The sequence below is a fragment of the Phaenicophaeus curvirostris genome, chromosome 7, assembly GCF_032191515.1.
Source record: "Phaenicophaeus curvirostris isolate KB17595 chromosome 7, BPBGC_Pcur_1.0, whole genome shotgun sequence".
In the NCBI taxonomy this organism is placed as follows: domain Eukaryota; kingdom Metazoa; phylum Chordata; class Aves; order Cuculiformes; family Cuculidae; genus Phaenicophaeus; species Phaenicophaeus curvirostris.
Genome location: NC_091398.1, coordinates 25,419,279 through 25,440,560, shown reverse-complemented (window position 1 = coordinate 25,440,560; position 21,282 = coordinate 25,419,279). Strand labels below are relative to the sequence as shown.

Genomic DNA, 21,282 nt, shown 5'->3' with positions numbered 1-21,282 from the left:
AGCAGTGCAGTGCTGGACATGGAGCGGGCCTGACCCCTTCTGTACCTCCTTGCAGAGCCTGGAAGGGCAGCAGCTCTCCTTGAAGTCGTATAGTTGCTATGGGATCCTGCGTAGACATTCCCGCCTCATACAGGCTCCAGTTGGGAAGCTGCCAACCTGATCTGTGCTGAAGACTGGGGGTCTGATTCACAGGTTGAGAAGGTCTGGCAGGTGTGGGTCTGTCTGGGTGTGGGTCTGTGTGACCCAGCCCTGTGGCAGGTGTGAGCCACTGCCATGGTGCTTGTCAAGCCACCACGGGGTCTTGTAGCAGCTACGTTTTAACTGCTGCAGCCCAGGCTTGATTTTTCAGCTGAGGAAAGAGTGTGCATGTGTAGTGCAAGAAAACTGTGAGGGTGATCGTCTTTTTACCCTCCTGAGGCATTGGACTGGGTGCTTTGCCCTGCTGGGGTTACAGCACCTTTCATGCTGTTATCTTGTTACAGCAAAGATGCTGCTGTAGATGACTGACTCACTCGTGCCTCGTGTGCTATGGCTCTACATGGTCTCCGCAGGACCAGAACATGCTGATCTGGGCTCCAAACAGCAGAAGAGCATCAGGGTTGGGTCAGCTACCCTTCCAGCAGGGAGAGCTCCGCTGTGCCTGGCCTGGCACCTGGTTCAGCAGCAGGTGAAACCCATCTGGGATTTAGAGAGGACATATGTGAGTGCTTTCCAGGATCGAAGACTGCTGCCCTCAGGGATCTCTCTGCAGCAATCCTGCTTCTTGTGCCCGCTGTCAGTATGGCGCAAACACCACCATGAAGACGCCCTCCTGAGCCTGCCTGTGGCCCAGCTGTGCCTGGACCTGGGTGAGAGCTCCCTGCTCTGCCAATGTTCTTGTCTCAGACCCAAGCCCTATGGGTTTCCTTTCCGAAGCCTTCTGGACACCGGCTCTGCCACCATAAGGGTGATGTCTTCCTTGCTCATGGAGCCCTGCCTGCTTCCTGCACTGATGGAGGAGCACTCTGGGACTAGGGTCAAAGGCTCTGCGCTCAGCTCAGCTCAGCAGCCTTCCACCCTCCATAGACCAGCGCTAAATAACAACTCTTTCCTACAGCCAAGCAGTGCTGAAGTGCCTTTGCTGCAGTCTCCAGAGATCAAGAAGTTGAAAAACACCTACAGCTTCCCCGCTGCCTCGTGGCCCTGCCCTGGGGATGATGGGGACCGCTCTCCTGGCAGCCTGGTTGAGGAAGCAGTGAAAAGCAGTGACCTTGTGTTGGAGCAAACCACAGTCCCCTCCTTGACCCCTGCACCCAGTTTTGCAATCCTCAGGAAGGACCGGTGCTCACAGGAGGATGCTGAGAGGAGAGTGCACAGCTTAGCAGTGGAGGAGCCAGAGGTCAGCCTGACAGAGGCTGTGCAGCAACTGGCCAGACAGGCTGCCACACACAATGGCTTTGGATGTGAAGTTGAAAGCTCTGGCCTTATGGCTGTGAGCAGCCTGTCCAACTGGAACAGCAGGAAGGGACAGCATGCTGTGGCGCAGCTCACCCTCAAAGAATCCATCGCTCCCCTGAACTTGGAGCTGAGTAGCCATCGCCTTAACGGTAACTCAAGCCTTATAGGCACTGACAGTTCTGTTGTCTGTACTGGGCTTATCAGCATCCATCTATTGGCCTCGCACGCTGGCTCTCCCAGCCACGATGCTGCCTGCCAGCTTGTGAGCACGCTGAGCTCACGCACTGGGGACCAGATGGCAGGAGGAGAGCCTCTGCACCTCGCTGCCATCTCTGAGGTGGCAACTCAGATGTCCACCATTCAACTGGAGAAAGACGAGAAAGGGGCCCAGGCTGTGCTCCCAGAAAAGCTCGAGTAAGTAGAGCCAGGAGGAGGAGGGAGGCCATGGTGGGCTGGGCTGGCTGTTAACATCTGCGTGTGTTGGGAGAGAACACGCTGTGGCACTACAAGGGTGGCTGTAAGGATAACTATGGACTGTGTCCCTAAGCAAAATGCATCTGTGGCAGCCTGGTGAAAAGGGAGCCTTCCTGCCGCCATCAGCTTGATGCAGGCACTTGCGGTGACTCCAAGCTCTTCCACCTTCTCCTTCAGCCACAGTGTGGCATTTCTAGCTTGCTCCCCACACAGTCATGAGGCCCTGCCTGCTGGGGCAGGCTCTGCATGTATCTTGGGTGAAGCCAGCTGTCAAGCCAGGTCCAGGGCAGAGACATGGATCCCTAGAGACACAGAGCTGCTGCAGGACAGGGAGGTTGCAAGGACATGTTGCTCCTGCTCGGAGAGGTTGTCCTTGTGCTTCTTTCTTTCTTGCTGCTCTGTAAGATGTTCCCTTTCAGGGTACCCCGGGGCCTCTCCATCTTGGTAGCTTGGCACTGCTGTCAATCCCCTGCCCACGTTATCTCAAGCTGCCTTAGAGGCTTCTGAGTCTTTGACCCTGTGAAGCACATGCCAGTCCTTGAGATGTGATGTCCTTTGTCCCAGTGTCGCTTCTGAGAAGTCACTGCTGGAGCCTACCCATCCCCACGAAGCAGAGGAAGAACTTCCTGATGGCCTGTACGAGAGCTGCAGCCAGGAGGAGGAGGAGAGTGAGTGCTGGTTCCCAGGGAGGGCTGTGCTCAGGGCCTTAGGGTGGGGAGGGTGGGCGATGATGGGAGCTAGGGGTGAGCACTGCTGTCCTCCTGTCTTACATTGATGCTGTCATTTCAGGATGACCTAGAGATTATTCTGAACCCAAATGCTATTTAAAAGCAAGGAGGAACTGTGCTCTGGGAAGTGGGCTAGGGCTGACCACTGTCCTGCTCCAAAACTTACCCGTGGACTCTGTGCAGGGCTGTCTTCTCCACCCTCTGGCCTGCTTTTTGTGGCACCAATTAGTGGGAAAACTCCAGGATCCAAGGATTCTGAGTAGCTGGGAAGGTTTTTTTTCCGTGGGGTATTTGCTTTCTCTCTTCTCTTCCTAACTCTGTGTGCATTCACTCTTCACCTAGACAAAACTTGAGTCTGTCCCCTCCTGTAGGTGACTCGGATGCTTCCTCTGACGCTGGTGTGTCATCCGGTGGCTCTGCAGCTCTCATATCCAGGTAAGTAGTTGTAAACAGTGAACTGAACTTGACATCTTTGCCCAAACATTTCTTTCTTTGCCCTCCCTGGTGACAGAAGAGAGCGGTATCATCCTTTGTGGGTCATCCTCTTGCTCCCCCAGCAGTGGGAGCTGTTCCTTGCACCAGAGCTGCCTTTGGCTTTGCTGTCTGTCCAACAACTTGCTGCTTTTCCATCATACTATCTCACCTGGGAGACGAGGAAGGCTTCCTGCGAGCAGTGTCGAACTTCAGGTTGCTGCAGGGCTCTGGATGTGCACATGTGGTTGATAAAGTCCTACAAAATGATGTAAATTAAACCAGCACCTTTTTCTGGCAGGACACGGCTGGTTGGCCTCTGGGAGCAGATGGGGGAAAGCAGCACTTGGGCCAAATGCTTCCTGCAGTGGGGAGGGAGAGATGTCAGCCACATCCCTGTATGAGCTCTGTGGTGGGCTGGCCTCAAAGCCTTTGCAGCTGCCTCCTGCTTTGGATCTGTTGTGGATCAAACCCATTTTTGTGCCAGAGAATTTTAATCAATATGATCCATTGCCAATTAAAAAACTTCTAATTACTGATTCTAGTATTGAAAAAATAAATATATAAAGACTCGGGGAAAACTTCTCTTCTCCATTTCTTGTCTCCACTCCCCTTGCTGCAGGCTACACTCACTCCCGGATTGCCTTGGTAAGAAGGTGTACGTACAGTCAGTAAAACTCCACTGCTCTTCCCTGCAGCGCACCAAATCCAAGAAGGTTACAACAGCTGAATCGTATAAGCATTACAATCTCTTCCCCTTGTTCCTGTGGACTAGATTATAGGGTTTATCATGTAACAGACTCCACCAGTTTCCCTGGCAAAACATAGTCCCGAGTGAATGACAACACTTGGCCCATGTTTTCATTGCAAGCTCATCCCCTCATCACTGCAGACTGCATCACTGGCCTTAGCTCCCATTGCAATGGTGCAATTTCCCCTTACCAAGATTAAGGCTCCTTCCAGCTTTCCCCTCATTCCCCTTCCTGGGCTGCTTTTCACCTTTAGCTGACCACCTGCCACTTTGTCTCTCCTAGGAAGTGTATCGGGTGCCTGGCCCAGCCCACTGAGGCTCAGGAGAAAGTGCTCAAACCAGCTCTTGTCTGCAGTTTATTCCCTAATGTGCCTCCAACCATCTACTTCAGTACTCGGGATGAGAGAGGTGAGCCAACATCACTTGCAGTGCAGGAGGAGAGCACCCAGCCTGTTACTTGCAATCGATGGTGCCAGCAGCTCCCCCTCCCGGGGTACAACCCAGTAGTGGTGTGAGATCCAAAGAGCTGGAGTAAAATGATGGCTGCTCCCACAGCCTGGAGCATGAGTCAAGTTGCCATCAACTTTTCCAGCATCCTGGATCTCCCCTAGCCACAGTATCTTCTGCTCCATGCTAGTTCTGTGAAGTGTGCTGTGCAGCCTCCTCTGAAGGCCTGGTGCCTGTGCAGCAAACCATAAGAATTAGCCTAGGTGCAGGTGTAGAAAATCTGATTATTGAGTTTGTTTTCCTTCTGTCCTTTTGCCTTTCTAGTGGAAAAGCTGCCTTGGGAGCAGAGGAAGCTGCTGCGATGGAAAATGTGCACAGTCACACCAAACATAGTGAAGCAAACTGTTGGGAGGTCCCACTTCAGAGTCAGCAAAAGTAAGTGGTATGAGGCTGGCAGCATCCAACAAGTTGTGTTCTCCCTCGCCTCCAACTCGCGGGTGTGAGAAGATGGACTGCCTGCAAGGAGCCGAGTAGGAGCAATACAGGCTCGGCACTGTAGGATGTTCCTGTTTCTGCCTCTCTGACCAGCAATATCCAAGTGCTCTGTGGGTCCTAGCAGGGCCTGATCTCCCTCTTGGCTTGTCCCTGGACTGGACGGCAAGAACTTACTCTTGGGTTGTCAGGAGCTGAAGCAGTGTGTGGGGCAGCAGAGCTGTGCTTTGCCTTGTTTGAGCTGTGCCTCTAGATGGTGCTGCCACTCTAAGGAGGCTGGCACTCATCTGGTGCCAACCCCAGCACTGCTGTTCCTTGTCCCCATGTGCTCGGGAATAAGCTGTCATAGAATCACCAGGTTGGAAAAGACCCACCGGATCATCGAGTCCAACCATTCCTATCAATCACTAAACCATGCCCCTCAGCACCTCATCCACCCGTGCCTTAAACACCTCCAGGGAAGGTGACTCAACCACCTCCCTGGGCAGCCTCTGCCAGTGCCCAATGACCCTTTCTGTGAAAATTTTTTTCCTAATGTCCAGCCTAAATCTCCCCTGGTGGAGCTTGAGGCCATTCCCTCTTGTCCGGTCCCCTGTCACTTGGGAGAAGAGCCAGGACCCTCCTCTCTACAACTTCCTCTCAGGTAGTTGTAGAGAGCAATGAGCCAATGACCATGGCCAGAAAGTTCTCAGGGTTGGGATTTTTCTGCTGAAGAAATGCGTATGAAAGGGCTGGGGAAGCACTGAGCATTTGCAGCTATGATCCATACCCTGGAGTGTGATCTCCCATTAATACTTATGAGGCTCCTGTGTGTGTCAGGAGGCCTCTGTACACACCATTTTGGGTCTGCTATGGGAAACGCATGGCAGAGCAAGACCTAGGAAGTCTTGCAATCCTACACATCCCTTTGCAGTGCAGCACTGATAAGCCAACTGCTTCATTCACCTGCTGTGAGTAGTCAGGCAAGTCAGGGTGCAGGGGGATTAAAGCCATTCATTTGAGCCTGTGTCTTCCTGGATCCCTGCAATAATCATGTTTGCAAGGATATGACCTGCCTGGTTAACTGGATCCCACTCACAGACTTCGGTTTGGCAGCTTCATAGCAGCCAGTATTGAGTGCTTTATGCTATTGCTGTGCAGCATCCCTGCCACACTTCTGCTGGCCCCAGGAGATGGGGTGCTGGGGGATTGAATGACTGTTGTGGGTGGCAGGGTACTTGGTCGTGGACTTCTCTGTTTTTCCTGCAGAAAGCAATGATTGGCTGGGCTGCTGGGGCCACCACATGAAATCCTCCAGCTTCAGAGTCATCAAGGAGCACCAGAAGGTAGACAGTGTTTTGGGCCGACCTTCACATGCATGAAAAGCATCTTGGGAGTAGTTTGGATGCCAGGTGTTTTCCCTACAGGCTCTGCAGTGTCCCTTCCAAAGTGTGGCAGCTGGCATTTCTGTACTGGGAGATGAGCCCAAGAGACAGGCGCAGCTGAGTGAGCATCCCTGCTGTGAAGGTGGATCTTGTACAGACTGGGCTGTAGCCAAGCCATGTTCACTTGTGAGCTTGTCTAAATTCAGTCACTGTGGCCTAAAGCAGTCCTTCCTCAGGCAGAACTAAGCCATAGGGCCAGTACTCTCCCAGCCAGCGCCGTTGGAGGAGATGTACCTAACTCAGATTACAAAAGGGTCAGGAGTTGCCTGGGGAACATGCAAGGGACCAGAGGTTTGATATGTATTGCATGTACATGTTTCTTCTGGAGAGCCGTGGCGCTCCAGACTGCTTGGTCTTCAGACAGTGTCTAGTGTTAGAAGCCACCAGCCTCCTGCTGCGGGGTCGTTCTGCCCCCAGAGCCTGTGGTGCACAGGCAGGACTATGGCATGCAATTTAGAAGCAAGTGGGAAACCACTGGGGTAGAGGATACTGCCAGAGGAAGCTCAAAGGCTGAGGGTTAGTGGCCTGCAGCTGCTCAAACATCAGACAGGATGAGGTGGTAGCTGCTGGCCTTGTAGCTGTTGTGGGTCACTCTGGGTGTTTGTCCCTGCAAAGCTTCAGGAGCCTGCAGAATCTGTCTTGGTGTGATCTTGGGAGGGGAGCAAAGAGTGTTAACTTGCACTGTGTTCAGAAAGCATGTATCCTCTGGCCAGGGAGCAGCAGGGTGTGGGCAGGGAGTTGGGGAAGAAGGGAGATCTCACAGCATCTGGATTTCTTTCCAGCTAAACCACTTCCCTGGTTCATTTCAAATTGGGAGAAAGGACCGTTTGTGGCGCAACCTGTTGAAGATGCAAGCTCGCTGTGGGAAGAAGGAATTTAACTTCTTCCCTCAGTCCTTCATCCTGCCCCAGGATATCAAATTACTCAGGAAAGCGTGGGAGGAAGGAGCTAGCCGCCAGAAGTGGATTGTGAAACCGGTAAGCCCAAAGCAGAACTCAATTCCCCGTTCCATTGTAACTGCAGGGAGAAGATCTGATCTCTTCTTGTTTGTGTTTTTCAGCCAGCATCAGCAAGAGGCATTGGTATCCAGGTCATCCACAAATGGAGCCAGCTCCCCAAAAGGAGACCGCTGCTGGTACAGAGGTGAGTGAAGGAAAGCAAGATGGTCACCCAGCCTGGGACTCCTGGTGTCTAGTCTCTCTGTCAAGATCTGGGCCACTGCCACTATGTGGCAGAGCAGAAGTGCCTGATTTCATCCAGAAACTTCTCGACTGCCTATAATGCTGCTGCTGAAACACTGTCAGCTGCAGCTGGCCTTACCAGAGTGCTGCTGTCTCTGTGCAGATTTTTGAGGTCTAAGATACAGACTGGCTCCATGGGCTTTCTGGAGCTTCTGCCTGGGAGGTGATCCAGCTTCATCTCTGCTGTGATGCTGCTTCCAGTGCTTTGTGCTCTGGGATTTGGCATCTTTTGAGATAAATAAACCTTATCTAGTGCTCACAAGCACAGTGTGAAGAGAAGTCTCAGGGAAGAGGTGACAATTGCCAAATATTTTTTCTTATCCAAGTTAGAATGGGTCAGTAAGAGCTTCTGTGTGTGTGGACATTGGTCAAAGGGTTTACTTGGAATAACAGAATTTTCAGAATCTCCTTCCCCTTCTGCAGAAAAATGGAATGGTTTTGGTTTGAGGCTGCTTTCTGAGAAGGTTCTTGGGAGGACAGGAAAACCATCTGGTGTTAGACAGACAGAGAATTGCTGTGTTGGCTTGTCTGTTCTCCCTCTCTGCTTCCCATGCAAAGTGATAAGCTTCCCTGTGGAAAATCCTGAACTCCTGGGGTGAATAATCAAATTATTTGAATGAAAATTTCCAGCTATTTCTGTTCACTGAACCAAACCGTCAGTGGCCCAGTGTGTCTTAGATGTTCCTGAATATTGTGATCAGTCTTGTGGCTGTGGAAAAGCTACTGTGCCTTAGAGCCGGGGAAAATCTCTTCAAAATGGAACTGAGCAGAAGGAAATACTGCTCATGTGCTGCAGGATCTCTCTGTGCATGGGAGAGCTTTTTTCCTCTCTCATTTTGACTGTGAATGCGCTTAACTTGGAAATGCTGTGCAAAGGGGCTTCTGTATTGATCCTTGGTTTTGCCAGGCCTTCTGAGGTGGAGGCTAGAGATGTTCCTGCACACAGGAATCATAATTATCCCCTGGTGCTTGCTTCCTTCTACAGATATCTGCACAAACCCTACCTCATCGGCGGGAAGAAGTTCGACCTGAGAATCTACGTTTACGTCACTTGCTACGATCCCCTCAGGGTCTACCTATTTAAGGATGGATTGGTTCGCTTTGCTAGCTGCAAGTAGGTTGTATGAGAGAGCAGTGCTGGGGGGCTGCTTTAGCGCTGAGGCACGTGTGGCTGCGGTAGGAGGGAGTCATCCTGTATGTGGTGATGCTTAAAGCTGTAGCTTGCTTGCTTAAGAAACCGTTCGGAAACACACGGAGTCCCTGCCAGTGACAGTGTTGAATGGGAATGTGAGAGGATGCTTTATTCATCCACTTTTCCCACAGCAAGATCAGCTCAGTGTAAAGGAGTTCTTGAAACTTCATGCTGCATAAGAGCAGCATAAGGTGTTTCTTCCAGTTTTGACTATATTGCCTCAGGCTGCTGCAGTTCCTGCAGTGCTTTTTGCTCAGTGATGCTCCAGTCTTTTAAGGACGTGCTGTGAGGGTGGGATTGCGGCTGTGAGGGTGGGATTGTGTCTCACTTGCCCGGAGGCAGCCTGCTCCATGCCTCTCAATTTGTTGTGTCAGATCTGGGCCTCTGGGGACAGAGAGCTCTGGGCAGGTTGGCAGAGGGAGGTGGCAGGGGTGGTGGATGGTCAAGAGAGGTCTGAGATGAGAACAGAGTTTTGTTTCTGTCCCATGGGCCTGGGACAGCTGCTTAAGCTCAGAGTGCTTGTTGTTCCTGTTGCCTCCTCCAGGTACTCCTCTTCGATGAAGAGCCTCAGCAACAAGTTCGTGCACTTGACAAACTACAGTGTGAACAAAAAGAACACGGAGTACAAGTCCAACTCAGATGAGACTGCATGTCAGGGACACAAATGGTATGTGTACTGCCTTTAGGCCTAGGGCAGCTCTTTCTATTTCTTGTTAAATCAGCCTTTTTTCAGAATTTCTACCGAAATCCTGAAGGTGCTCCCTGTATTGTCTGCTCCCACTTGGGGAAACTGAAGGAGCAGATTGAATTTGGCATGGGCTAATGTTGATGGAATCTGGATGGTCTCCCTGGCTTGTGACTCATCCTGTCCACTGCTGCTTCGGATGTGGTTGCGTTCATCCTGCCTATGTCTGTGCCGTTCCCTGTTTCCAATGCTGCTCTCGTCTGTGCTCATTGCCCTATTGTGGGGGCGATGGGATATGGTTAAAGCAGAATCTGATTTTTTTTTCTGTTAGAACTTGTATGATTGTGATGCTTAAATTGATGAGATGGGAGCTTCTGCCCGTCTCACTCTTGACTTCCTTGTGGAGGCAGAGAAAGGGACAGTCCTAGTGCAAAACTGATAGTGTATGTGCTGCTCAGTGTGAATAGCAGCAATGGTGCCAATTTCTAGGCATTTGGAAGGAGGGCTGCAATCTTGCAGGAGTTCTAATTCCCTGCTGTCCAGTGGGTGGACTGATCCAAGACCACAGTCACTTGTCTCTGATTCCACAGTGATGTTTGAACTCTTTTAAAAATAGTGCAGGATAGAGTTCTCAATTAATGGGTCTGGGCAGGGCTTCTTCACTTCAAAGGAAGCTGCAGAAGGTGCTTTGCTGTGGTATGATTGCTTTCTCAAACCTGGACAGCTGCACAGGTCTGTCCCCAACTGGGATGTTGAGAGGGGTCTGCTGTACCCCAGCAGCTGAAATCCCATTAAGGTGGGATTGTGTGGGCTTTGAGTTCTGCAAGTCAAAGCTGGCTGCTCCCACGTTAAAGATGAGAGTGGCTGTAATCTACTCCATCTTGTATGCAGGAAGCATGACATTTGGATTCCTGGCCATTAGCCACAAGGTCTCACTTAAGCAACATCTGAGCATCCTTGGCTCAGTGTCAGGTAGCTTGCAGTGCTCGGTGTGGTGTGGGAAACTCCTATAAAAGCAGAGACACTCCCCCCTACCATCTTGCTCTCCACATTTTTCAGCATTTTTTCTCCACCCCCGAAGCCCCAGTGAAATGGCTCCATTGAAAAGATTTACAGGGGTCCTGCTGGATTCCTGCTGAGCTGCTTTGCAGTGCTGCGGGGGAAGGCCTGCAGGAAGGGGAGGTTTGCTGAGGACGTGGAGGGGGAGGGAAGAGAAGATTTGGGCTTGACATACCTTGCTTGTGTGCTAATTTGGGACCTATTACTCCAGTGCAGGGACAAGTCTGTGACAGATTTATATTCCTCGTAGCCTGGGCCTACAAGACCAGGGGCCAGGCTGAGGAGGGCAGCAACCAGGAGCTGAGGGGTTTGAGGATGGCAGAAGGATGGCCGTACCGGGGAAGAGCTTTGTCAAGGCTCCTCTCTGCTGCTTTCCCTTTCCTAGCTGGGCTGGGCAGTGAGGGGCTACAGAGCTACCTCCTTTGTTTTCTCTCCCAGGGCACTCAAAGCTCTCTGGAGTTACCTGACCCAGAAGGGAATTAATAGCGAGGCTATCTGGGAGAAGATTAAAGACATCGTTATCAAAACCATCATTGCGTGAGTCATGGTACCCCTTGCTCTGTGCCTGATTGTGAGGTGCACCCTGGCCCCTCCTGTCCTCCAGTACCTTCTCAGCACGGTCCTTTGGTCCTTTCACTCTTAATCTAAATGCTACCATGTCTGCTGGCATCAGTATTCCTCTCTGGATCCTTCCTTTCATCCTGTCGCTTGTGCTCATGCCGCAGTAGCTGCAATGGGTAAATAGACTGTACATTTCCCGGGTCTGCCTGCGGTGCAGGCGAGGAGGCCAGGAGGGTTTGGTGTACACTCTACTCAGCTTCCCACCTGCTCCCCTTCTTGGCCAGGGTGCCCGAGAAGAAAGGTCCTCTGCTGCAGAATGGGTCTTGTGTTCAGAAGTGGATCCTGCCTGACAGAGCGAGGATGCTCAGGATGCAAATGCCGGATCCATACGCAGTGCAGCAGCAGCAGCTCAGAAGCCTGTGTTGGTCTCTCAGCCCACCTGCTCCTGCAGCACGTGGCTGCATGCTCTCTTGGAACTGGCAGTGTGTGCTGTGAACAGCAGAGCTGTCTCACTGTTGGAAAAAAGCATATTTTCCTTGGCTTGCAGATCTGAGCCCTACGTGAACAGCCTGGTGAAGATGTACGTGCGGCGGCCGTATTGCTGCCATGAGCTGTTTGGGTTTGATATCATGCTGGATGAAAACCTCAAGCCCTGGATCTTAGAGGTCAACATTTCCCCAAGGTAAAGCATATTGTGAGCCACATGAGAGCAGTTTATGGCCTTTCTTTTACCATAAAGTGATTTTGGCTCCTGATGTTCTCTGCACTCTGTGCTGAAAGACTGTGGGCTTTGAAGCCTCCCTCTCCAGATTGCAGGAATCAAAGTTTTCCCTGTCTGAGAAAGCAATACCCATCTGCAGCTCAGAAAGCTTTGCTGAGCATGCTCCAGCAACAGCCAGGGAAAAGTACGTTAAAAAAGGAAGGCCAAGGAGGGATGTGTCATGTAGGGAACGGATGATGGCAGAGATTTCTTTTTTGTGTGGGCAGAATTGATCAGCAGCTCCACTGCCTCGTGCGCCGTTCCTTGCTTGCTGACAGCATCCTTGCGTGCTTGCATGGTGTTGGCTGGACAGGCAAGGCCAGGAGTTCTGGTGTGCCTGAGCACAGCCTCTCCTGCCTGCGAGAGTGCCTGGGCATGAGCTGGACACAGAGCTGTGGTCCTACACAAAAATCTGGGAGTGGATTTGCTGGTTTCCAACTGATCTGGGAAGAGGGGGAGAAATGAACCATTTCTGGTGGGGAGCACCCATTCAGAGAGCTGTTGTCAGGATTTTTCTCTCAATGGCTGTCTGTGATGAGGTGAGGAACAGGCTGGGTTTTGTGTCCTGGTTGGTATTTAACCATGGGAGTGATCTGGGAGCTGTGGGGCTCTGCACCTCCGTTCTAGCACTCAGACTGCTGTGATGCTTCCTTCTTGCAGCCTCCACTCCAACTCCCCACTGGATGTGAGCATCAAGGGCCAGATGATCCGGGACCTCCTCAACCTTGCTGGCTTCGTTCTGCCCAGTACAGACAATGTGGTCGCAAGATCGCAGACGAGAAGTGGCTCTACCTGCAGGTCAGCCCCTTTCTCTGTCACAGCAGCATGGCAAGGCAGGCTTTTTTTCTTGGGTGATTTCATCTGGGGGCTGCTTGCAGCCCAGCAAACACTGGTTTCTGTGCTGTTGAGAGCTTGTGCTTGCTAGTCCTTCAGCTATGGGTCTGAGAGACTTGCATCATTGCCTAGGTATCTGGTTCCTGCGGTCACTTCAAGGCGAAAAGATTTATGCCCACTCTGCAGGTCCATAGTTGGAAGCAAGGCCAGCATAATTTGTGCTTGCTCTGCAGTTGGTTCAGTTGTGCTTTCTCCTCCTTGCCCCTGCCAGAACCAACTCAATGCTGAGTTGCACTACCTCTCCGTTTGCTTAGAGGGTTGGCTGGCTGTGTTGGGACTGGATCCACTTACCCTCTACCCCAGGGCTGACGTGCTGCTGCCTTGAACAAGAGGAGCACCTGTTATTTTGCAAAGGCTGTAACAATCTCTTCCTTAGGTAGAACTGCAGGTGTCAGAGACTGTAAACCTATGGGTAGGGGTGCGCACAGTCTGGCTTTGCAGCTAACATGACTGTTTCTTGCATAAGGCTAATCCCCAAACATGTGTCCATCCAGGTCTTTTTTCCTTCTGTGTTTCATGACAGCTTGGACTTACACTGGTTTCAAACCTGGTGGTGCCTGGGAGACCAGTGCTATTTACTGCAGCAGAATGGCTGCTGGCTTTGTGTCGCTAAAGGAGCAGCTTGCTCGGATGAGCACCAGCATGCGGTGATGTATAGGCATGCCAAAAGATGGAACTCTTGCCCTTCGCCTGCCCTGTGCCTTCAGCAAAGGCAGAAACTTGGAGCGTGGGCCAGTTCCAGCTGCGGAGCGCTCGCCAGCTCATCTGCTTTGATCACATGCTTGTTTGCGGCTTGAAACGGAGGTGCTGAAGGGCAGGTGTCCTCGCAGGGACCTGTAAGGGATTAAGCAGATCCTTAACATGGTTCAAATGGTGCGTTACCGGAGTTCCTGCAGCCAGGGGCAAGCTTGCTTAGCCATGTCTCCTGCCCTGGGAAGTATATGAAGAGTTTATTGTCTATGGGCATAACTCCAGTAGATCTGTATGTTCCCCAAGCACCATGCAGCACAGCTTCAAGGCTCTACTCACCCTGTTTGGATCCATTCACAATCAATTATTTTTGCAGCAGCAGAACAAATTAGCTGTGTTGATGTACGTGTTAGAAGGTGTTGGACAAGTATCTCCCAGACTCTGGCATCCCCAAATAGTTCAGTTGGGTGCATAGAATAGTTCAGATGGTTGCTGGTTAGATAGTGCAAAAGGCCAGGATTTCCCATGGCATGTGGAGATAGAGCTGAATTTGATTCTTGGAAGTTCTTGGATGTTGCAGGGGAAAGTTTTTGATCTGATTTCTCTTCTTCCTTGTACAGTATTGGTACCAAGTACCTGTGTCCCCAGCCCTCTGGCATGTAGACATTAGATCCTTCCCAAGCTTCAAGTGGTGTAAATTGGGTCAAGGTGTGCCTTTGGTCGTCTTGACAAGGATGTTTGTTCACCTTTTGGATAAAGGAACATTGAAATCCCTTAGTGGGGAACTGGCAGGGCCCTCCCAGTTCCTCTGCCCACATCCTTCCTGCGTCATGTGCTTATGCACAAGGCTGTGGGTGCATTGCTGATCTCTCAGAACTAGTGAGATCCTTCAGCATCTTCCTGAGGGTGTCATGGCTCTTGCAGAAGTTACTGGGAGCAGGTGTGCCATGACAAGACTTTGTCTTCTCAGTGTAAATGCTCTATTGCCTCTTCTTGTGTCCTTAGTCTGGGCGATGCTTTGAAGGAGAAGCCTAAGCCAGCATCTGAGCATTTAATAGCAGAGAAGATGAAGAAGGCCTATTACTTGACGCAGAAGATACCTGACCAGGTATGACACAGTCTCCTCTGATGCTTGTGCCATCTTGCCAAGCCACTGTCCCAACCAGTCCCACGTGTCTGTCCCTTGTCCCTCTGCAGATTGTGCCCTGATGTCAGGACAGCCAGATGAGGGGGAGCACTTGGGCTCCAGTAGGTTACAAGAAAGCTGGTCAGAGATAAATTTGCTTAAGCCGCTGCTGCACTGGCTCACCTTGACATTAAAATAGGGACATGTTGAGGGGCATGTTATCCACAAGTCCCTAAACAGGGTCTGAGCACTGTCTGCTCCTCCTCTTGTCACTGCTCAGCTCTCAGCCTTTCCCTGCTGACTTGGTGCGAGTTAACAGGGCTGCTTGCCTTGTGTGCTACTTGGCAGTGTCTGTAAGAGACTGCAGTACTGGGAGACTCTTCAGCTATGTGCCACATTGATGTCATTACTGAGCCTAGATCTCTTCATTTTCCATGTAGCCTCTGACCCAAAGATCTCAGATACATGGAGAACTCTGCCTAAGAGACTTTGAGGAGTGAAGAGGTGGGAAGGGGGGCTGACAAAACGTAGTTCGCTTCTCCCTGACCCTGGGTTGCTCTTGTTTGCAGGATTTTTATTCTTCTGTCTTGGACATCCTGACCCCAGATGATGTTCGTGTCCTGGTGGAGACAGAGGATGAATATTCCCGGCGTGGGCAGTTTGAGCGGGTGTTCCCCACCCATATCTCCATGCGGTACCTGCGCTTCTTTGAGCAGCCTCGTTACTTCAACATACTGGTGACCCAATGGGAGCTCAAATACTACTTGAATAAACACAAAGGTAACTGCCATCCGAAAGCCTGGCACAGCCACCTGAGTCAGGCAGGTCGTGGGAGACTTCCAAACCACGTGTGTTGAGAGGGAGCTGCCTGCCTGCACAGCAGCCGTAGGGAATGTGTTCTTCTCCTAGACTGCTTCAGGTGTCAGGAAAAGCTTATTCTAAGCTGATCACATATGCTGTCTGCCCTGGTAAACACAGCACCAGCACTTCTAGATGCCCTGGGGCTGAAGCAGGCTGGGATTCTGCCTTCAACCTGTAGCTCTGGTCTGGTATTGCATGCCTCTGCCCTCTTTTGAGGGAGAAACAGCTGGAGTCACTGGCATTTTCTCTTTACAGGTGATCTGTGAAGTGAAGGGAAAATTTGGCCTATTCCCAGATCTCCTGCTGCTTTCTAATTGATGAAAAACTGTCAGTGTGCGCACAGAGGGTTTTTTCCTAAACACTAGAATTCCGTAATAGCTATCTTTTCCCCTTTTCCAGGACACAACTCTGTATTTTAATAAAAAACATCCTTTAATGAGGCATAACTGTGCTGGACCAATTCCTTCTCACTCAGGGCTGTCTATCAAGGCAGCAGTAGAGGCTGTTTAAGAGGCAGAAGCAGTGAGGTCTTGCACGAAGCACTAGAGAACATGAAACAAAAAAGACTGTGGCTCAAGGCTCAACATCCAGCATCTGATATAGCTGGAGAGGCTTCTGCAGGAGGAAGCCCTCCGCTGAGTCAACCGTATGTGTGCTCCTAGCTTGGCTGTCATGCAGAGAAAAAAAAGCTTTTGTCACTTTTCACTGGTGTTAAAGCAAATATCAAAGGGGTCAGTAACAGTCTTTCACAGAGAGACAGTAATCTCATAGCCCTCTCCAGCTGCACTGTCAGCATGTGTCATCCTTTGCCTCGCTAATACCTTTGCTGGATGCTCTCCTGTCAGCTGGAAGAAAGATCCTGTCATCATTCGCACTGAAGTGCTGCCCTGAATGCCGGGGTCCTGATTCAGTGCTGCAGCTTCCCTGAAGCATCCTGATGAGCAGATTTGCTCTTCCCTCTCATTTCTCTTCATGTCTGAGCAAAACCCAGTCTCCCCGCTCCTTCCCATTCACATATGCTCTACACAGCCCTCATCTCTCTCTGGCCAGTGAGGTGCAAAGCCCAGGCTGGAGCACAGAGCTGGGGCAGGGCTGCTGAGCTGCCCTGCTCCCCTCAGCCCCCAACACGTAGGGTTTTTTTCCAAAGTGCTGGGGCTTGCTGAAAGGTCACTGAGGAGCAGAGTTTGCACAGCAAGGATTTCTCCTATAGCCAGGGCTGGTATCATATAGCAAACAACAGTAACTCCAGTTGGACAGCATCAAGTTCCTGGCATTGCTCTGCTGGTTCCTAAATCTCAAAGCACCTTAGCTCTAAGGCTCTTACAAAAGGAAACAGGAAGAAAGCAGTCCTGGATTTCTCGTGATCTCTGGGTTAGCTGCTTGGCTGCAGCGGGGACGATTAGCTGGAGACAGCAGGAGGCCTTGGAGGAAGTGGAGCCTGTTCAGTGCAGTTGCACACATGGCTCTGCTTCAAGGTGACTTCCCTGTGCTCTGGAGCAGGGCATCTTGTGTATGTCTGGAGGTCCAGTCACACCACTGGTGAGCTTGGTCCATGCCAGCCTTGCCCTCTGCCAGGGATGGAGACCGGGTCTCAGCCCATGTTGAGCTCTGGATGGGTCCGTGCTGGGATGAAACGATGCACTCAGATGCCACAGGTGATCAATACTGTGGAAGGAGGAGGTTGCCTGAGCTGCCCTCCTCTGGGAAAGGGGCCAGAGGCAGCAAGGCTGCTCTACATTTGCACTGTAGGAACTTTCACTGTTGCAGCTTAAATCAGGTGCTGCCGTTGGCAGGTACTGGGCTCAGGGGGACAGCCAGTCTGGTCTAATTCAGCAAAACCCACGTTGCCCCAGTTTCTCTGCTTAGCTGAGCCTGCTGCATGGTGCGTCTGGCTCCCCAGGAGGAAGGCAGGCACTGCAGCAGCCCACGTGCTAGCACACGCTGGTATTTGCTCATACAAAGGGTGAACGCCCTTGGGTTACCCCGTGTTTGCTGAGGCTTGGGCACATGTTGAAGTAGTTATTGCATAGCATGTACTGTACGGTCATTCACTCTGTGCAGCATATTTGCGTGCCTTAAACTGGGAAAGCTTAACTCTCTGCAGACTTGGTCACTCATTCTTGCTTCTTGTCTTTTCTGTCACTTCCCAGGTCTGGAGCTGCTAAAGAACTGGTGTGCCAAAGGGTACCACACTGGGGCAGGGCTGAATTTGGCTCAGATGGTGCGTATGGCTGTGGGTAGGATGGGGAGAAGTGGTTGTTTGTCTGCTTTGAAGCCTGTGCAGAGTTTGGCAGAGAATCTGCCTGTTTTGCTTCCTGTAGCTCCTGCCCTACCTGTTTGCCCTCTTCCTCTCCCTCTAATAAGGTCTGCAGGAGAGTGGAAAAACCCACAGTTCTTTATCTCCCACCAATATGAAATCCACACAGTGTATCAGATCTGCAAGTACTTTGCATCTCAATATCCGTGGGTGCTCTGGGCTCATCCCTACATATTTGGCACTTGGCCTGCCCTTTATTCCCCTCTCAAAGGTGCCATCTCTGTCTGTCACTCCTGTGCTTACAGTAGGCTCATCCAGTGAAAGAAACCCACTCTTTTGACCTCAAGGTGCTCTGCTCCCACTTACAGCAGAGGGATTCATTAGGCGGAGAGCAAAGACTGTTCTGTTTGCTATTCTGGGAACAGTGTGGTGGCAGTGACGATGCACAGCAATTTGAGGCAGTTCAGGCTGAAGCACACTAGGGCAGCCTACAGCAGAGCCCAGCAGGCTTGAGGGATTTTTGCCACAATTTAAATAGCCATTTAATTGTCTTTCTCTCCTCCTGCAGTGGTCGCTGCCGGAGTCTGTCTTCTTTCAGAAGAACAGCGTTCAATCGGATGGCGTCAGCAAACTGGAATTGGGCAGACTGGGGTGAGTTTGCAGTGTGGTTTTAGGACTGGTGTCCCAAGAGAGAACTGGCAGCTGGGAAAGAAGCTTTGTTTACGGGGAGAGGAACAGGTTGGGTTGCAGGGTCTGAAGCAAGCCTCCACTTTCTGGGGAGTGAACTGGTAGGGCTGGCACATTGTCTGCACAAGAAGGTATGTCATCTTGGCACCGCACACCCAGCTAAGATGGGAACAAGGCCCAGAGTAGCCAGACGGGGTGGTGTTTGGGGTTGTTGTGGTCAGGACGTGCTGACAAGATGTTCCCCAGAGGAACCCGCACCAATTCTGTAGGCTCTGATCTGGCCAGCAGCGAGCAGAGGCTCTCAGACCCAGCATGGGTTTGGGGGAAGTAGCAAAAACTTTGAGTCTGCTGCACTGACAGTTCCCCAAGCAAAGCTGGGCTGTGAAATGGGTGCTTCTGGCCTCAACAGCCTCCTGCAGAGAGGTGGAGAACTGAAGTTTGTCTGGGTGAGCTGAAGTGGAGGCCTGACACACTCCTGGTCTCTGGTGTTAAGGGAGAGGGCATCCCTCCTCCTATGGTTAGGCCAGGATGGAGTTGGGTTTACACGCAGGTGTATAAAGGTGTGACCCAAAAGGCATATCAAGGTGTGACCCCAAAGTCCCATCAATGTCTTGAATATCTGTTGGGGTGAATGGAGCTACCTGGGTTGGGAGATTGAGTAGGTGAGCCTGGGAGCCATGCTTCTGAGTCAGTCTGCGTGTAATGATACTACAGATGAATGTTGCACCATGGCCCTTTTGATCCTTTCTCACTATTCCTAAGCAGCACGGGCTCTCCTTTCTCCTGCAGCACACTCCTCCCTTCAACTGGAGAGGACCTCATGAGATGCCAGGAACCCAGCCCTACTCAGAGCTTACCTCTCAACAAATGCACTGATGAAGCTGACCAGCAACCTGCTGGCTGCCTCTCAGACACTGCCCTGGTGATGTGACCAGGCAGCTGCTGTCCCTCCCTGCGGACACCTCAACCTACCTCAAAGGAAGAGACAGGAGCTGGCTCCGGAGAGCAAGGACTGTGGGAGCCCCCTGCGCTGCACACTTGCTTGTAGGGCTACTGGGCAAATGGGAGAGCTGTGTGACTTCCATTTTTAAAACAAATCACAAAGCTTCGGGAAGCTGAGTTTGTCTGATCTTTGTCCTGGGCTGCTATTAAAGCCTGATGTGGTGGTGGTGGTTTTTCTGCTGCATGAGAGCTGGCTGAGCTTGGAGTTAGCCTGGCCTTCCCATCCCTGACCAGCAGAGGCTGAACCTTTGCTTGCCTGTATCTCCCTGAACGCTGGGAGCTGAGTGCTGCTGCAGCCTGTCCCATGGAGAAAAGGCCCCAGCCACCACACTGCTCCTCAGGAAGGAGCAGGGCTTGGGATTTTCAACCAACTTGTTTCATCCTTTCTGAAAGCCTGTGCCAACATCCTGCCCTCCTCCTGCCTCAGGGTCTGGGGGAAACCTCAGGCTTGCACATTGCTGCTCAAGAGAGGCCACAGGTAACAGCCTGGTGGCTCTGGTTTGTTGTGGGGACAGACAGGCTGCCAGGGTGGGGCAGCATCCATATGAGGCTGTTGACTTTCCCAGGTGCCACGCAGTGTGAGTGTGGGGACTGCAGACTGGGGTTACAGACTCACAGAATGGTTTGGGTTGGAAGGGACCTGAAAGATCACCCAGTTCCAACCCCCCTGGCATGGGCAGGGGCACCTCCCACTGGATCAGGTTGCTCAAAGCCTCATCCAGCCTGGCCTTGAACACCTCCAGGGATGGGGCAGCCACGACTTTTCTGGGCAACCTGGGCCAGGGCCTCACCACCCTCACAGGAAAACATTTCTTCCTAATGATTAATCTAAATCTCCCCTCTTTCAGCTTAGAACCATCACTCCTTGTCCTATCCCTACACTCCCTGATAAAAAGCCCCTCCGCAGCTTTCCTGTAGCCCCCCACTTCAGGTACTGGAAGGCTGCTATATGGTCTCCCCAGAGCCTTCTCCAGGCTGAACAACCTGTCTCTCAGCCTGTCCTCATATGGGAGGTGCTTCATCCCACTGAACATCTTTGGGGCCTCCTCTGGACTTGCTCTACCAGACCCATGTCCTTCTTGGGCTGAGGACTCCAGAACTGGACTCAGTGCTCCAGGTGTGGCCTCACAAAAGTGGAGTAGAGGAATAGAATCACCTCCCTCAACCTGCTGGCCCACGCTTGATGCAGCCCAGGATACGCCTGCCTTTCTGGGCTGCAAGCAGCTGTTACCAGCTCATGTTGAACTTCTCATCCACCAACATCCGTAAGTCCTCTTCAGGGCTGCTCTCAATCCACTCTCCTCCCAGCCTGTATTGGTGCTTGGGATTGCCCAGACACAGGTGCAGGACCTTCCACTTGGCCTTGTTGAACTTAATGAGGTTCAGGTGTTGTTCTCCTGGGCTCTGCTCTCTATTTTCCCTTCCTTCCTCAAGGATTCCTCTTGAAGTTTAACACTCAGCTGCTCTCCTGGCCTCCATCTGCTTCCATTTCCCTGGCCCATTTGTGTCCATAGAGCAGAGCAGCTCTGGTTCAGGCAGGATTTGTGCCTCCACCTCACCGTTCCAGTCTCTTTCCTGGAGCTGGGTGTTTTTCCTGCTGCCCTGTGGAAGGTAGGCATGACACCCTGTGTGGGCTGGGGTCTGTCTTATGTCCTGGTGTGTCCCCTGCAGGTCATTAAGGGGGGACAGAGCAGCCCAGCCCTAGAGCAAGGGAAGGAAGGGTTGGGTTCCCTGAGCTCTCCCTTGCTGGTTTTGGGTTGTGTCCATCCAGCCTGGCAGGGGGATTCCGGGCACTTGGGTTGTTTGGAGCCCAGGGGGGTGCTGAGTCCCATGCATGGGGCCTCAGCCTTTCAGAAAGCTTCTCCCTCCCCTCTCCCCGCAGCCCCCAGCTGCCCAGAGCTGGGCCCTGTTTCTCCGGTCTCCTTGGTGACAATCTCATCGCTCCTCGGCTTCTCTCCAGCACCTGAAAATAGCCGCCGAAAGTGGAGATGCCTGCTCCCTTCCCTGCTGCCAGCGCCCGGCGATGGCCAGGCTGGAGCCAGG

The 21,282-nt window shown here is 51.9% G+C and overlaps 1 protein-coding gene across 2 annotated transcripts; it reads left to right on the top strand.

The window, feature by feature from the left end:
• Positions 1-413: 413 nt before the first annotated feature.
• Positions 414-19,403, top strand: TTLL4 (tubulin tyrosine ligase like 4). 2 transcript variants are annotated; one of them, XM_069861311.1, is made up of 18 exons: positions 414-1,851; positions 2,476-2,579; positions 3,011-3,074; positions 4,145-4,269; positions 4,633-4,743; positions 6,049-6,125; positions 7,007-7,201; positions 7,285-7,367; positions 8,451-8,579; positions 9,202-9,324; positions 10,840-10,938; positions 11,510-11,644; positions 12,383-12,520; positions 14,312-14,414; positions 15,002-15,212; positions 17,444-17,514; positions 18,119-18,201; positions 19,003-19,403. In XM_069861311.1, exons 1-18 carry the CDS (start codon positions 500-502, stop codon positions 19,166-19,168), a joined length of 3,369 nt encoding a protein of 1,122 aa, XP_069717412.1. In that variant the 5' UTR covers positions 414-499; the 3' UTR covers positions 19,169-19,403. The 2 variants fall into 2 exon arrangements, with proteins under 2 accessions (XP_069717412.1, XP_069717413.1); XM_069861312.1 differs by having other exon boundaries at positions 416-1,851; positions 19,027-19,403.
• The last annotated feature ends 1,879 nt before the right edge of the window (positions 19,404-21,282 follow it).